This window comes from Mirounga angustirostris, unplaced genomic scaffold (assembly GCF_029215605.1).
Source record: "Mirounga angustirostris isolate CCGP_5_RB_7025 unplaced genomic scaffold, mMirAng1.0.hap1 SCAF_14, whole genome shotgun sequence".
NCBI lineage: Eukaryota > Metazoa > Chordata > Mammalia > Carnivora > Phocidae > Mirounga > Mirounga angustirostris.
Window position 1 is genome coordinate 71,720,828 of NW_026991722.1, and position 15,401 is coordinate 71,736,228.

Sequence of the window (15,401 nt, forward strand, 5' to 3'; positions counted from 1 at the left end):
CCCGAGGAATGGCCAGCGGTGGGCGCCTGGGTGGCTCAGTCGGGGAAGCGTCTGCCTACAGCTCGGGTCGTGATCCCGGAGTCCTGGGATCGAGCCCCGCATCGGGCTCCCTGCACAGCAGCGGGTCTGCTTCTCCCTCTGCCCCTGCAGCTCCCTCTGCTTGTGCGAGCACATGTGTGCACGCATGCTCTCTCGCTCTCTCTGTTTCACTCTCCCAAATAAATAATTAAAATCTTTAAGAGAAAGAAAGAAATGGCCAGCAGTGCAGCGACCTTACTCTGGACGGCGAAGAACAGAGCCCTCATAGCCTGGGTCTGGCCTCAAGGTGTCTTCCTCAATCTGTTCCTCTTGCAGAAAAAGAAGATCAAGAAGATTCAGTAGAGGACATGCGGAAGTTTAAGAAGTCAAGGACAAGGGCAAAGAAGGCCCAGGCGGCGGTATGTAGAGGCTCGTGTGGTAGGGGCAGCTCGGGGCTCTGAAGCGGCCTTGTTTCTACGGTGGCTCACAGCCCCATGAGGCTGTGTAGAGGCACATTTAACTAAAATGAAATAAGATTAAAATTCAGTTCCACAGTCGCATCAGACATGTTTCAGGGGTTCAGTAGCCACGTGGGGCTGCTGGGGACCGTATTGGGCACACGGGGTCTGAAACATTCCTACCATGGAAGGGAGTTCTGTCGGATGGTGTGGCTCCAGAGCCTGCAGGGTGGGCTGTGATTTGAAATGTTTAAGGTTCCCTGTGCTGTGGGCCAGGAGGAAGCTTCTGGAAGGCTGGCCCTGAGCAAGGCCTGTGAGGATCTCTGGGAGGGCAAACAGAACAAGGACACGGGGTCCCTGGTGTTGGCTGTAGAACTGGGGAGGGGGGTGCTTTCCCCTGGTGTCCCCACGTTGTCATGGATCCATGGGTAACAGCGTTCTCATTTGGAGGTCACTAACCCCCCTGCTGCGTTTAGGACCCGCCAGGTGGCACTCTTAAGTGCCTTCCGAATGTTGCCTCGGTCCTCACGGCAGGCCTGCGGCCGTGTGCGATGAGTCCTATGGTTATCCCGAGTGTTAGGGCAAGGACGGTTGCCAGAGCTGCCCGAGGCCTCATGGCTCATGGGTGGGGGGATGGGGCCTCGTGCTGGAACGCGCTTGTCTTTCCTGCCTGTGACCTGCGTCTCCTGCAGTCTGTGGTTCTGACGTCTTGTTTGCCGTAGACATTGCCCCAGATCAGTTTGGACAACTACTCGGTGTTGCCAGCAGGCGAAGGCGACGAGGACAGGGAGGCAGAGATGGACGAGGAGGAGGAGGAGGCCCTGGGCTCCGACCTTGACCTGGACTTGGGGGATGACGAAGCAGACGGAGGTGTGGCCTGGGCGGAGCCCCTGCTCACGCTCCTTTGGTCATTCACTCAGTCCGTGTCTGTTGAGCGCCTGCTATATACCAGGCCCCGTTGTTAGGCCCAGACGTCTTTGTCTCGAGCCTCAGGAAATCTGGGCTTGCTGCCGCTTTGTGCCTACTGTTTGCTGAGCTCCTTCAACTGCCTGGCAAAGTAGACCCTCAGATATTTGTAGTGTTGATTGTAATGGGGGTGCTCAGCTTTGCTGGGTAAACGCAGGCCTCAGGGCTGGCTGGGAGGGCTGCCCAGTTCTGGGCCCCCTGTTCGGAGATGGGTCCAGGGCTGCATGGGGTCTCCGGAGGGCATGAGGTGGGGAATGTCCAGGTGGGAATGCCTGCCAGACTCATGGCCAGACTTCCAAGAAGGCGGGCATTCCCCACCTGGATCAGGATCATGGAGCCGCTCAGACTGTGACCCAGACTGTGCTCACCCACTGTGCTGGTCTGGAAGGTAGAGGCCCCTGGCAGCAGGCAGAACAGGTCGGGGGGGCGCTGGGCAGCCTGAGGAGGGCACCTGCCATGGGCGCTTGGGAGTGGCAGCAGGCCTGTGCTTTCCCTGCAGGTGAGCAGCCGGACGCCTCGCTCCCCCTCCACGTGCTCCCACTCTACTCTTTGCTGGCCCCAGAGAAGCAAGCTCAGGTAACAGCGTGGGGCCTCGGGAGGATGCTGGGTGGATGCTTGGCTGGGGGCACCATCCTGCCTCTTGGGGGCACCTCAGGGCATCGAGAGAAGGGCAGGGCAGGCCCTGGGTTGTCCTTGTCATCAGATCAGCACCCCGTTTTAAAAGGTGTTGGGATCTCTTTGGAGAACAGGAACGCTTCCCTGCATTTATGCTGAGGAGCGCTGGGGCCCAAGGCAAGGAGAGGGCTTGTCACCCTCGCCACCTCTGGGGTCCCACCCAGCCTGGCCTGACTTCTCTGTGATCAAGAGAAATTTCCTGGCTCCCCCTCTGACCCCCACCCGCATGTGTCGCACAAATTCTTTCCTGATTCTGGTGGTTTTTGGCTGCTTCCCCTCCCCCACAATCCCAGGTCTTCCAGCCTCCCCCAGAGGGGACGCGGCTGTGTGTTGTGGCCACCAATGTGGCTGAGACGTCCCTCACCATCCCGGGCATCAAGTACGTGGTGGACTGTGGGAAGGTCAAGAAGCGGCACTATGACCGTGTCACCGGCGTGTCCTCCTTCCGTGTCTCCTGGGTGTCCCAGGCCTCAGCCGATCAGCGGGCGGGCCGAGCGGGCCGGACAGAGCCGGGCCACTGCTACAGGTGGGCTTCCCTGGGCCTCTCCAGTGATGGGGGAGGGGGGCGGGGAGTCACCGTGCAGCAGCCACCACCAGGGACAAGGAAGGGGGGTCCCCTCCCCAGTCCACAGCGAGTGCCATCCCATTGGAGACAGTCCTTAGGGTCTCTGCGGGGCCTCGTTGGCACTCGGACACTTGTGTTCTTTCTTTAATCTGACCCCGAAATAGACACTTACTTTTAGTGGCTTTCTTTTTGTTTTATTTTGCGACAGCTTCATGGCGGTGAAGTTAACCTCCCAGAAATGTCGCCGTCCTGGGGGGTGTAGTGTTCTCGGGGTGTGCAGCATCACCCAGCCCGTACCCAACGTTCTCACCACTCCGAAAGAGGCCCGCACCCCCCTCCCGTCCCCACTCTTGGGCATGTGTCTCCATCTCCCCGGGTCCGTCCCTGGGGGGGGTTGCTGGGTCCCGTGGCCACTCTGCCACGCTGGGTCCTGCAGCGGCTACACCATGTGGCGCTCCCACCAGCGCACGAAGGTTTTCCCTGGTTGCCCCACGTTCTCACTGACGCCTGTTATTTTTCCATGTTTTTTAAACCGGAAGTGTGCCGTGGTGATGTGCTGTGGTCCTGGTCTGCGTGTCCCCGATGGCTGGTGACCCTGCACGTCTTTTCCTGTGCTTGTTGGCCATTCGTTGGTGTTCTTTGGAGAAATGCTTTTTCAGATCTCTTATTTTATTTTTTTTAAAGATTTTATTTATTTATTTGAGACAGAGAGAATGAGAGAGAGAGCACATGAGAGGGGGGAGGGTCAGAGGGAGAAGCAGACTCCCCACCGAGCAGGGAGCCTGATGCGGGACTCGATCCCGGGACTCCAGGATCATGACCTGAGCCGAAGGCAGTCGCTCAACCGACTGAGCCGCCCAGGCACCCAGATCTCTTATTTTTTAACAGGGTTATTTGTCTTTTATTGTTGAGCTGAGTGGCCACGTTCTCTTCCTAATCTGGACATTAGATCCGCCTCAGAGGTGCCATTGACAAGTGTTTTCTCCCAGTCTTTGTCGTGTTGCTAATTTTCGATAGCTTTATTGCTGGTTTTGTTAATACTGTTTTATTTATTTATTTATTTATTTTAAAGATTTTACTTATTTGACAAAGAGAGACACAGCGAGAGAGGGAACACAAGCAGGGGGAGGGTCAGAGGGAGAAGCAGGCTCCCCGCCGAGCAGGGAGCCCGATGCGGGGCTCGATCCCAGGACCCTGGGGTCATGACCTGAGCCGAAAGCAAACACTTAACGACTGAGCCACCCAGGCGCCCCCGTTGAAATTGTTTTAAATGATGAAGAAAGGAAATTGAAAAATCGTGCACAAAAACCTAGTGAGAACCGACGGTGGTTGCTCTTTGCCGGGGACCGCACGTGAGGCGCTGCTCTCCATCCCCCACATGGCGGCTGAAACATCCTCCCCGCCCTGGGGGTGCACCTGCTGCTGAGCCGCAGCTGCAGGAGAGGAACACGCGGTAGGGGCAGCGTACCTGCTGGCCTCCTCAGTGGCCGAGTGGAGACCCGCTGCTGGGTGGCTTGCTGAGTTCCCCTTTTATTTATTTCTACAATAATTCTGTTATCGTTGGTGCCTGTCCCGGCCCAGGCTCTATTCATCTGCAGTTTTCGGTGACTTTGAGCGGTTTCCTCCTCCTGAAATCACCCGGAGGCCTGTTGAAGACCTGATCCTTCAGATGAAAGCACTCAACATTGAAAAGGTCAGTGGCGACCCCAGCCCTGCCCGCACCCCACTGAGCTCCCAGTGTATGTACTGTGTCTACATGGCCCCCCACCCCCACCCCGGCACAGGCCGGCTCCCGAGACGCAGGGAACCCCGGGGCTGAGCCCAGCAGTGCCTGCCTGGCCGCCTGGTGCTCTCGTGCGGGACACCGCATCAGCACATGCCTCCGGGGTCTCCCAACTCCCAAGACCCCCTACTTCCCCAGGGCCGCACCCCTCCAGCACGCAGAGGGCCTGCCCACGGCACAGAGGGCTGTCGTCGTCCTGGGGCGCACAGAATGTTCTGTTGACACAATCCTCTGCCTGACGAAGCAGCATCCTCACATTGCCCCATCCAGGGGTCCCCCGCCTCTCTGCTGCTCCCAGGGGGTGGTGCAGGCAGAGCGAGACGAAACCCTGGGCCCATTATTAGTCATTCCCATTCCTTCTTCCCCAACCCCAAAGTTTCTATGGCTCCGTCTGTTTTGGACATTTCATATAAACGGAATCATTCCTGTAAATGTCTTCAGGGGTCACCCCCCTTGTGGCATGTGTCAGTACTTCAGTCCTTTCCGACTGAGTCATGCTCCATCGTGGGCCCAAGCCGGGCCACCTTCTGTGTAGCCGTTCATCTGTCAATGGGCATCTGGGTTGTCTGCACTCCCGGCCGTTAGGGACAGAGCAGCTGTGAACACGGCTGTATGCGGATTTACTAGATGAGTTTCTCAGGTGCCACTGTCCCTGAGCCCGGTCCCTCTGCCCCTCACCATGTTCTCCTGCAGGCACGTGCACCTGTCTCCATGCTCACTCCCTTCCGGCTGAGGCAGAGCCCTTGTCGTGTGCTTTCTTGGTCTCTGTGGCCAAGAACAGCCGTGCCACACATTAGGTGCTCAGTACGTGCTTTTGAGTACGCAGATCGTGTGAATAAAAGAAGGAAGGGGACATTTGGGCTTCCCCTGGCTCACAGACGTGGAGAGTGCCTGGGGCTGTGAGTGGTCTCAGGACAGGTGCAGGAGCACTGTCCTCCTGCTAGGCCTGCCATGCTGCCCCTTGTGGTCGCTGCTTCCCTGCGTTCACGCTGTCCCTGCCACGTCTCTCCCTGCCCAGGTCATCAACTTCCCCTTTCCAACCCCTCCCTCCGTGGAGGCCCTCATTGCCGCCGAGGAGCTGTTGGTCGCGCTGGGTGCCCTGGAGGCACCCCAGAAAACAGAGAGGTAGGTGGGGGTGTGGGGTAGGGGGGTGCCGAGAGCCCAGCTCCCAGCCCGTTCTCGGCCCTCTCCCTCCTGAGCTGCCCTGAACACCAGGGTCGCTTAGCTGCGACACCACCCCCGACCACACACCCCTGTCGTCCAGCATGAAGCAGCTGCAGAGGTCCCGGCTGAGCTGCCCCATCACTGCACTGGGCAGGACCATGGCCACGTTCCCCGTGGCGCCGCGCTACGCCAAGATGCTGGCACTGAGCCGGCAACACGGCTGCCTGCCTTACGCCATCACCATTGTGGCCGCCGTGACAGTCCGTGAGCTGTTCGAGGAGCTGGACAGGTGAGCACTGGGGGCCCCGCTCAGGCCGGTGGGGGCTGCCCCGTGCTGAGCGGTGACCGGGAGCCCGGCCTCCGGGGGGATAACTGGCACGTCGCGTGGCCTCGTGCTGGTGCCCGTCCTCCCCGGGCCCAGCAGCGACGTGATCCCTGCAGAGCTCTGTCTTCATTTCTGGAGCCCGCCGAGCGTGTACTGGCTAGGAGCCCAGGCTCTGGCCCACACCACCTGGGTTCAGATCCCCCTCTGCCACTCCGGGCTCTGTGGCTTCAGGGCGGCGACTTCACCTCTCTGCGCCTCATCTTTCCTATCTGGAAAATGGGGGTGAGACGTTAATGGAGTTGTAGTCAGGGTGTCAGCCCTTCCTTACGGGTTGGGGAGCCGTGATTCACTTACCCAGGCTGCCCTCGGTGGACGTAATGGCGGCATTCAGGGTTTTTTGTTGTCACAAAAGCGGTGCAGCCACATGTGATGATTCTGTGGTTGCTGGAGTCTTTCTTCGTTATCAGTCTAGACGTGGAATGGTCGGCTTAGGAGACACGCACATTTGTAATCTCCTGGGCTGCAGGTAGTGCCTTTTGAGCCCAAGACCTTAACCGTCTTAGTCGGTGGCTCCCCCAGGCATTTTCTCTGCCCTGAGGGCGGCCAGGCCGGCAGCCCGGGTGGTGTGTGTATGTGTGTTTGCAGACCTGCGGCCAGCGACGAGGAGCTCGCCAAGCTGAAGGACAAGCGGGCCCGGGTGGCCCAGATGAAGAGGATCTGGGCGGGGCAAGGCGCCTCTCTGAAACTCGGAGACATCATGGTGCTGCTGGGTGCGTGCCCCCTGCGGCGTGGGGGGGTGGCGGAGGTCAGGCAGGGCTAGGGCGGGGCAGCAAGCGAGTGCACCCCTCCTCCGCAGGTGCTGTGGGAGCCTGCGAGTACTCTGGCTGCTCACCCCAGTTCTGCGAGTCCAACGGGCTTCGGTACAAGGCCCTGTTAGAGACCCGGCGCCTGCGGGGCCAGCTGACCGCTGCAGGTAACCGTCCGCCGCGTCAGCCTCTGGGGACTCCCCAGGTCCCCCCGTCTCGGGCAGCACCCACCAGAGAACTTGACTATTTTAATGATTAAAGTTGTTTTGAGCAGCATTAACCACATACCACTGATCCCCATTATCCACAGATTCCACATTTACAAATTCACACACTTACTGAGACTTAGTATAACCCCAAAATCAGTCCTGACCCCTTCTTGGACACCTCCACAGGGAGGGGTAAGGTGCACACTCTCTCCCCTGAGGCTGTTCCTCAGTTTGCTCTTTTCCTTAGTAACATCCTTCTTCGTCACCCTCTGTCCCCAGGACAGGCCTGGACCTGCTGCTTGCCTCACACCTGGCTCTCCCCGCAGTCAATACTGCATAGTCCCCCCATAGTCTCATCCTGGGGTTCCCCCCTTGCACCAAGTGGACTCCCTTTTGGGAGTCAGGGAGCAGATGACAGTGCAGTCCCCCACTTTCTGAGCCGGTGGAGACCAGACCTAAGGGAAGCTAGGTGTGGGAGGCAGGGCCTCCAGCGGACATTGGAATCTGCTGGTCTTCTGCGTTCTGTCCTTGGGCCTGCTTCCTTTCTCTTTCTTTTTTTTTTTTTCTTTACATTGAACAACATATGTTTTGCCAAAGATTTTGTAGAAAATACAGAGGAGGTTTATATAGCGAATCTTAGAAACAATCTTCCTTCCAGGTCCTGAGCCTCTTGTTCTTCTCCCTGCTGTGTCCCCCTCTGAGCTGCAGGGCTCAAAGCCCCCATCTCCTTTCTCCCCTTCCAAGGTGTCTCCACAGCTTCAGATCCTCCTCCCCCTCCTCCCCCCTGCAGAAGGGTGAGGCCCCACCTGATCTCAGGCCTGGCTCAGCAGTGCCTGCAGGAGCTCCAGAGGCGATGTTCTTGCCTTGCTGTGCACACTCGGGGATGACCCACTCATCGGGTCCCTTCTGGGCACACATGCTCTTGCACTCAGGTCAAGGGGGAAGTCCCATGCGGACCCAACAGGTTCTCCCTTAGCAGCTCCCTCTGCTGCCCGCTAAGGAATTGGGGTTTTTTCCTAAGGGAGAGAAGGACGTGGATTTGGGGCAGGCAGCTAGCTGTGCCCTGCTGAGGGCTTCGCCTCCCCTGGCAGCCTCAGTAGAGAGGAGCCAAAGTGAGCAGGCAACCACGTCTGGAGCTCCACGTTGAGTGGTGTGAGGCCTTCCAGAAGGTCAGGGCAGAGGCAGCCCCGGGCTCTGCCGTCCTCACACCTGGCTCTCTCCGCAGTCAATACCGTGTGCCCTGAGGCCGGGCTCTTCATGGACCCCAAGATGCAGCCTCCATCTGAGAGCCAGGTGACCTACCTGCGGCAGATCGTGGTGGCCGGCCTGGGCGACCACCTGGCCCGTAGGGTACAGAGTGAGGACCTGCTGGACAACAAGTGGAAGAATGCCTACAAGGTTGGCCCCGGGCGCTGTGCCAGGCTCCCTGCCACCCCGCCCTCCCCATCTGTCTGGCGTCCTGCCAGCCTGGGCACTCAGCCCTCCTGGCGAGGGGCTGCTGGGGGCCCCCTCCTCCTCACACATGAGTCCCTGCAGCCTCTGGGAGAGTCCCCACCAAGGATCAGGGTGGGGTGTGAGGTGGGGTCACATCTTCCTTTGGGTCTTAGCTTTGCCCCCAATTTTGTTTTTGTAACTGCTTATTTGAGAGGGAAATCATATACGCTACAATTCCCATTTTAAGGTGTGCAGTTCATTGGTTTTCCGTCTCCACAGAGCTGTGTGGCCACAACCACAGTCAGCTTCAGAGCATCTTCTTCCTCCCCCAAAAGACGACAGTGCCCGTTAGCAGTGGCTCCCCGTTTCCTGCTCATCTCCCCACCCCGTGAATCTGCTTTCTGTCTCTATGGATTTGTCTGTTCTGGACGTTTCACGTTAGCGGTTTGTGTGTGGCTTCTCTCACATGACACCACGTTGTTCAGGGTCATCCCTGGCCGCCTGGGTCAGCACGGCGGCCGCAGGGCTCAGTGCTGCTCAGCGTACAGATCCGCCCCACGTGCGTGTCCGCGTCCAGACCACACGCTCTCCCGCCTTCAGGCTGAGTGTCTAATGGAATTCGCGTGGGTTAATCTCACTGGTGTTTGCACCTCTCCTAGACTCATACTCTCCTTCTCTCGGCAGACCCCTCTCCTTGATGACCCCGTCTTCATCCACCCCAGTTCCGTCCTTTTCAAAGAGCTCCCTGAGTTTGTGGTCTACCAGGAAATTGTAGAGACCACCAAGATGTACATGAAAGGTAGCCAAGCTGGTGGCCGGCCCCTCGCCTGACCCACTGCGGCTCCGTGAGCTGTGTCACCAGGACCCTGTGGGGGGAGAACCTGGGCGCCCCTCCCGTGCAGCGGTGTCCGTGGCGACCCCCGGCCCTTCTCTTCCTGGTTCCCAGGCGTTTCAGCCGTGGAGGTCCAGTGGATCCCGGTCCTGCTGCCTTCTTACTGCCAGTTCGACAAGCCCTTGGAGGAGCCGCCCCCTGCCTACTGCCCGGAGAAGGGGCGGGTAATCTGTCATCGGGCCAGCATGTTCTGTGAGTCAGGGTGACTTCCTGCCAGCCTTGGGCGCCAGCAGACACATGGTCGCACGCCATGGGCCCTGGAAATGCAGGTCACAGGCCGTGTCACCTCAGGCCTTCTGCCTCTTTGCTGGGTGGGACCCGGGGCCCAGGGACAGGACTAGGGGCCTGTGGGGACCCAGCCCAGACCCTCGTTCATGGGCTCTTGCCCTCCAGATCGTGTCGGCTGGCCACTCCCTGCAGTGCAGGTGGATTTTCCGGAGGGCATTGACTGTTACAAGCACTTCGCCCGGGTTCTGCTGGAAGGGCAGGTAGGCAGCCCAGCAGCTCCCCCGGCCCCTTGCCTGGTGCCGTGGGCAGAAGGTGAGCCAGGACCCCTCCCCCCGTCCTGTGGTCTCTCCTCAGGTCTTCCACAAGCTGGCCTCCTACCGGGGCTGTTTGCTGTCCAGCCCTAGCACAATGCTGAAGACATGGGCCAGGTAGAGGCTTCCCCCTGGAGCAAGGGTGGTGGATGGTGGGGAAGGGGGCCGTATTAGTGTGAGAATTTATTCTCACAGCCCTGGAGGCCAGAAGTTGGAAGTCAGGGTGTCAGCAGGGCTGTGCTTCCTCTGCATGCTCTAGGGGAGGATCCTTTCTGCCTCTTCCAGCTCCTGGTGCATCCAGGCATTCCTTGGCTTGTGACCACGTCCTTCCAATGTCTTCCTCTGTGTTCAGGAGGCTGTGTCTCCCTGTCTCTGGGTTTTCTCTTCTTATAAGGACACCAGTCACTGGATGTAGGGCTCACCCCAATCCAGTATGAGCTTCTAAGTAATTGCATCTGCAAAGATCCTCTTTCCAAATAAGGTCACATTCTGAGGTTTTGGGGAGATCCTGGTCAGCCCCATTTTGAGCTCCAGGTTTCAGCAGGAGGCATCCTGTACCAGAAGCCCTGGGGGCTGCCTGCCAGCTGAGCACAGACCCCCCCCCCATCCCAGTAACCTTCTCCTCCTCCTTATCCCTGCCCCTCCCTTTTGCTTTCTTTCTACCCATGGCCCAGCTCCAAGAAGACACCTCACCCTTCCTAAGGCAGCATCCTAGATGGTGCAGGGGGCTTGACAAGAGCAGGCAGGCAGGCGTGCACGTGCACCAGCATTCCCTGGGACTCGGGGTGGGGGCATGGGGCCAGGTGCCCCTTGCCGATCAAGTCATTCACCCAGCAAGCAATCTGGAGCACCTGCTCTGTGCCAGGCATGTCCTCGTGCTAGGACGCGAGCACAGCCCCGTCCCTGTGGAAGCTAACACCAGAGAGAATGTCACTAGGACAGATGGCATGTGGGGCCTGGGCTACAAAGGGACAGAGCAGGACATCCGGTGGAGTAAGTTTGGTCAGGGGAGTCTGACCAAGCAGATGGGGAGGGGGTAAGGCTGTGAGCAGAAACATGGAGGAAGGTTCTAGGTGGGATGAGCAGCATGTACAGTAGCAGCCTGGGTGGGAGTACTCAAGGACCATGAAGAAGGCCAGGGTGGCGGATCAGAGGCAGCAAAGATTCAAGTGTGAGAGGAGATGAGGTTGGAGGGGTGATAGAGTCTAGATCCTTCTCTTTGGCCAACACCCCCAGCATGACAGAGGCAGACCGTTCACCATCCTAGGTAAGGCTGCCCTGGCAGTGGTACCCGCCCCTTCCCACAGCTTCTGGACACAGTGATGCCCTACAGCCTGCGTCCCCACCCACAGGCTGCAGCCCAGGACAGAGAGTCTCCTGAGAGCCCTTGTTGCTGAGCGAGCCAACTGCCGAGAGGCCTTGCTAGCTGCTTGGAAGAAAAACCCCAAATGTGAGTGTGGCCAAGGGGTTGCGAGTGGACAGGATGGGACCCACCGAGGCATTCGAGGGTTGGTGGGAGGATCTGCCCTGTAGTGGGCAGCCGGGTCCAGAGCCACTCTGACTGTCATCCGTCCTGCCCCCTGTAGACCTGCTGGCTGAGTACTGCCAGTGGCTTCCTCAGGCCATGCACGCCGACGTCGAGAAAGCCTGGCCCCCCACCTCTGACCGCTGACCTGAGGCCTAGCTGCAAGGCGGGGGGCTGGTCTGGGGAGCCACGGGGGCTGGCAGTGGCCGCTTTCTAGCCTGGTCATCCTGGTCTGTGCACCGCTCCCAGGAGGTGGGTCAGGCCTCTGGAAACCTCGCTCATCTTGGATACAAGACATCTGGACACAGCTTGCTGCTGCCCTGGGCAGTCTGACCCCAGGGGGCTTTTTTATAACTATTTATTATGTGGCGGAGAATGGTTTCACCTCACATGCCGCTCTGGGGACGACATTAGTCCCTCGCGGAGCGGCAGGGCTGGAGAACGAAGCGGCGGCGAGCAGGAGGGTGCCTACGGGCCCTTCCTCTGCATCCCCTCCCCAGCGGGGGCGGTGCTCCCTTGCCGCCCATGTCGCTGTAATAAATCTCAGCTGTCAGAACAACGGTGTGCAAGTCTAGCAGATCTCTGAGTGGGCATGGTCTGGGGGACACCGCCCACCCCCCACAGGCACGTATGGAAACTGGCCTGGGTGGGTGCTCGCCCAGCTGTCCGCCGGGCCTTTAGGGCTTGATGCCATCTCCCTCACCCGGGTGTTTGTCCTAAATCAGTTTGTTCTGATATTATAGTATAAATGCATAAAGTCCATTAATGCAAATATGTAAATAAAACAACAGAGGTACCTGTTTAACATTCCAAAATTACTCACTTTCTCCACAGACTGGCCACTAATCCCAGTATACCCCCAAACCAGAAGGTATCCCCTACTCTCCCCACATTCAAGCCATCTGCAAGTTTTGTGGGCCCTACCCCAGAATATGTCCAGAGCCCCCTCATGCTCCCCAGCTCCACACCCAGGATCTCAGATTCCCAGCCCCTGCCCAGCAGACCTCCAGCAGCTTCTGCCTGGCCATGGTGGTGACTTCCTGGCTGGTCTCCCAGCGTCCACCTGCCGGCCTATGGTGTGTTCTCCACATGGCAGCCAGAGGGAACCGTGTTAACACCTGCATCTGATCGTGGCATTTCACATCAGGCCTTCTGGAATCTTTGATGATAGAATTCAAGCTCTCATACCCTCATTCACCAAACTCCGGGCACAGAGCTTGCTTTCCGTCCCTTCAACACAGAGCGCCCCTCCCCCTCCCCCTCCCAGCTTCAGGCCTTAGCACCTGGCATTTCCTCTGCTTCTGCAGACAGGCCTCCCTGGCAGCTCATGCACCGCAGTGCCCACACGCTCCCCCTTCAGTTTCCAGCCCATCAGTGTTACTGTGTTGGCAAAACTTACCACTACTCGTGGAATGCTTGTCTTATCTGAGAATACCAGGGTACTTAATTAGCACTGTACCTGGGCACACAGTAGGTGTTCAATGCATGCACATTACCAGCATTAGGTGCTTAGGACTCACTGAGTACACAGCCAGTTGCAAAATCCTCCTTAGAAATCACTGCCTTAAATCCAGTTAAGAAATGGGCAGAGGATCTGAGTACACACTTTTCCAAAGACATCCAGATGACTAACAGACACATGACAAGATGCTCAACATCACTCCTCATTGGGGAAACACAAAACCACAATGAGATAATCACCTCACACCTGTCAGAATGGCTAAAATTAACAGAAGAAACAACAGGTGTTGGCAAGGACGCAGAGAAAGGGGAACCTTCCTGCACTGTTGGTGAGAATGCAAATTGGTGCAGCCAGTCTGGAGAACAGTATGGAGGGTCCTCAAAAGTTCAAAACAGAACTACCCCACAATCCAGCAAATGTCCACCGGCTGAGGAATGGATAAAGAAGATGTATATATGTACAGTGGAATATTACTCAGCCACCAAAAAGTGAATCTTGCCATTTGCAATGACATGGATGGAGCTAGAGAGTATTATGTTAAGTGAACTAAGTCAGAGAAAGACAAATACCATATGATCTCACTCATCTGTGGAATTTAAGAAAGGAAACAGTTGAACATATGGGAAGGGGGTGGGAGGAGGAGAGAGGGAAACAAACCAGAAGATTCTCTTAACAGAACAAACAGGGTTGATGGAGGAAGGTGGGTAGGGGTAGATGGGTGATGGGCTTTAAGGAGGGCCCGCGTTATGATGAGCGTTGGGTGTTAAATGTAAGTGATGAATCACTGAATTCTTCTGAAACCAATATTGCACTGTATGTTAACTAAAATTTAAAGGAGAAAAGAAAAAAGAAATCACTGCCTGACAGCTCGAATAACTAGGAGTGTAAAAATGCAGATTCCTGGGCCCACCTCCGTTCAACCGGAATCCCCAAGGGGGAGGGAGTTACCTGAGCATCCGCAGATGGGAGCAGGCTGGGGAGGTTTCCTAGCGCTGCCATGTCCATGGGAGCTTATTTCTCAGACCCACTAATTGGTAGCCTCTGGGTCCCCCTCCCTGCTTTGCCCTCCAGTGGTGCGACTGATTTTAAACAACAACAACCAAAAAGTAAAAGTGGAGATGCCGGGGATTGAACCCGGGGCCTCATACATGCAAAGCATGCGCTCTACCACTGAGCTACATCCCCTGGCGGTGAGTTCTTTTTCCTCGGAATGAGGATATCGGAAGCCGCGTCTTCGTCCCTTTTGCACGTTTCTTCCTTCGCAGAGGTTCAGTGTCTTATTGATTCCGAGAGGCCTCTTTGTGCCCAGGAAAGCCCATCAGCCACGGGCGCCGGGGACTTCATCCGTAAAAACTCCCGGGGAGCGGACAGGTGCAGTGGCAGGACGGCGCTATGTCTATATGAATTGATCCAGACAATGCTCAACACAGCTCATCCTCGTTAGTATAGTGGTGAGTATCCCCGCCTGTCACGCGGGAGACCGGGGTTCGATTCCCCGACGGGGAGGCTGGTCAATTGTTTTAACAGTAGAACAGGTTTTCCTGGCATTCTTAGGCACTACGGGAGCAGGCTACAGCGTACTCAATGGGTTCCTTCTTACGTATAAAATATGTGTATATTGTGAGTGTGTTATTACTTCTAATTCTGACGGGCATCGCCGGGGGGCGTTGACAAGCACAGGGGTGCACTCCTGTGATAACGGCAGGGGCTGTCTGTCTGGTCAGGTCAGGCAGGGGAGGAAGTGCACGCAGAGAGCAGCTCCGAATCTTGCCAAGGCTGCATCAGTCACAGTCTTCTTGGGACACTGGTTACCTCTGGAAGGTAGGACTGGCTTTGGTGGGAACCACTCTCACCTTCCATTCTGTACCTGTTTGCACTGTTTGAATTTTATTTTTCTCCCTCCCTCTCTCCCTCCTTTCCTTCCTTCCTTCCCTTTTCTCTTCTTTCCTTCCTTTTTTCCTTACTCGATTTTTACCAAAATGATACACTTAAGTGGTTTTTAAAGAACTACAGAGGTAGGGGTTGCACAGCATTGTCAATGTACTAAATGCTACCAAATTGTTTACTTTGAAATGGTTATTTTTATATTTTGTGAATTTCACCTCAATTTAAAAAAATACTTTAAAAAGAAAAGATCAAGACTCGTTTGGGGAAGAAAGGAATGGAAGGGGTGGATGGGAGTGTAAATGGCTTCAGCCCATTCAGAAAGCGCCTGGAAAGCTGTACATTCCACCATCTAACTTGATGATCCCATGCATGAAATTTTGCCTTTAGGGAAAGGATGCAAAAGGAAAAGCCTAGGTACAAACAACCTTGGTTTATTTTGCTTCTTAGCATTGTTATTATACCGAATATCTGGTTAGTGTATTTGTGACTGGGCCAGGGGGTCATTAGGTGCTTAGCAAAAACACTTATTAAATGACTTCATCATGAAGCCTCCCCACTCCACATCCTCTCCCAGACATCACTCCCCTTCCATTTCGCAAAAGGAGGGGAAGCAGAGAGCCCCAAACCTGGACGACAACCTTTTGATTTCTTCATGCCTTGAAGCTGAGCAGGAGCCACAGGTACGGCGGCCAT

General features: G+C 56.6%; 1 protein-coding gene and 2 non-coding genes across 16 annotated transcripts in view; 2 read left to right on the forward strand and 1 right to left on the reverse strand.

The window, feature by feature from the left end:
* Window positions 1–15,401, forward strand: part of DHX37 (DEAH-box helicase 37) — a 31,354-nt gene that overhangs the window by 15,048 nt on the left and 905 nt on the right. For 2 of the 14 annotated variants that reach the window (XM_064578211.1, XM_045887839.2), the window contains exons 12-27: window positions 355–437; window positions 1,199–1,346; window positions 1,942–2,018; window positions 2,411–2,643; window positions 4,264–4,375; window positions 5,484–5,590; window positions 5,730–5,918; window positions 6,600–6,724; window positions 6,811–6,927; window positions 8,195–8,367; window positions 9,088–9,202; window positions 9,350–9,487; window positions 9,689–9,783; window positions 9,878–9,951; window positions 11,187–11,284; window positions 11,421–15,388. In XM_064578211.1, the coding sequence (XP_064434281.1) occupies window positions 355–437; window positions 1,199–1,346; window positions 1,942–2,018; window positions 2,411–2,643; window positions 4,264–4,375; window positions 5,484–5,590; window positions 5,730–5,918; window positions 6,600–6,724; window positions 6,811–6,927; window positions 8,195–8,367; window positions 9,088–9,202; window positions 9,350–9,487; window positions 9,689–9,783; window positions 9,878–9,951; window positions 11,187–11,284; window positions 11,421–11,506 (1,970 nt within the window). In that variant the 3' untranslated portion in view covers window positions 11,507–15,388. Of the gene's footprint in view, window positions 1–354; window positions 438–1,198; window positions 1,347–1,941; window positions 2,019–2,410; window positions 2,644–4,263; window positions 4,376–5,483; window positions 5,591–5,729; window positions 5,919–6,599; window positions 6,725–6,810; window positions 6,928–8,194; window positions 8,368–9,087; window positions 9,203–9,349; window positions 9,488–9,688; window positions 9,784–9,877; window positions 9,952–11,141; window positions 11,285–11,420; window positions 15,389–15,401 lie in introns of those variants that run through there. The other 12 variants (XM_064578213.1, XM_064578216.1, XM_064578219.1 and 9 more) reach the window with 12 other exon arrangements.
* TRNAA-UGC (transfer RNA alanine (anticodon UGC)) lies at window positions 13,935–14,006 on the reverse strand. The gene has a single exon. It is a non-coding gene; the product is annotated as a tRNA-Ala (tRNA).
* Window positions 14,256–14,327, forward strand: TRNAD-GUC (transfer RNA aspartic acid (anticodon GUC)). The gene has a single exon. It is a non-coding gene; the product is annotated as a tRNA-Asp (tRNA).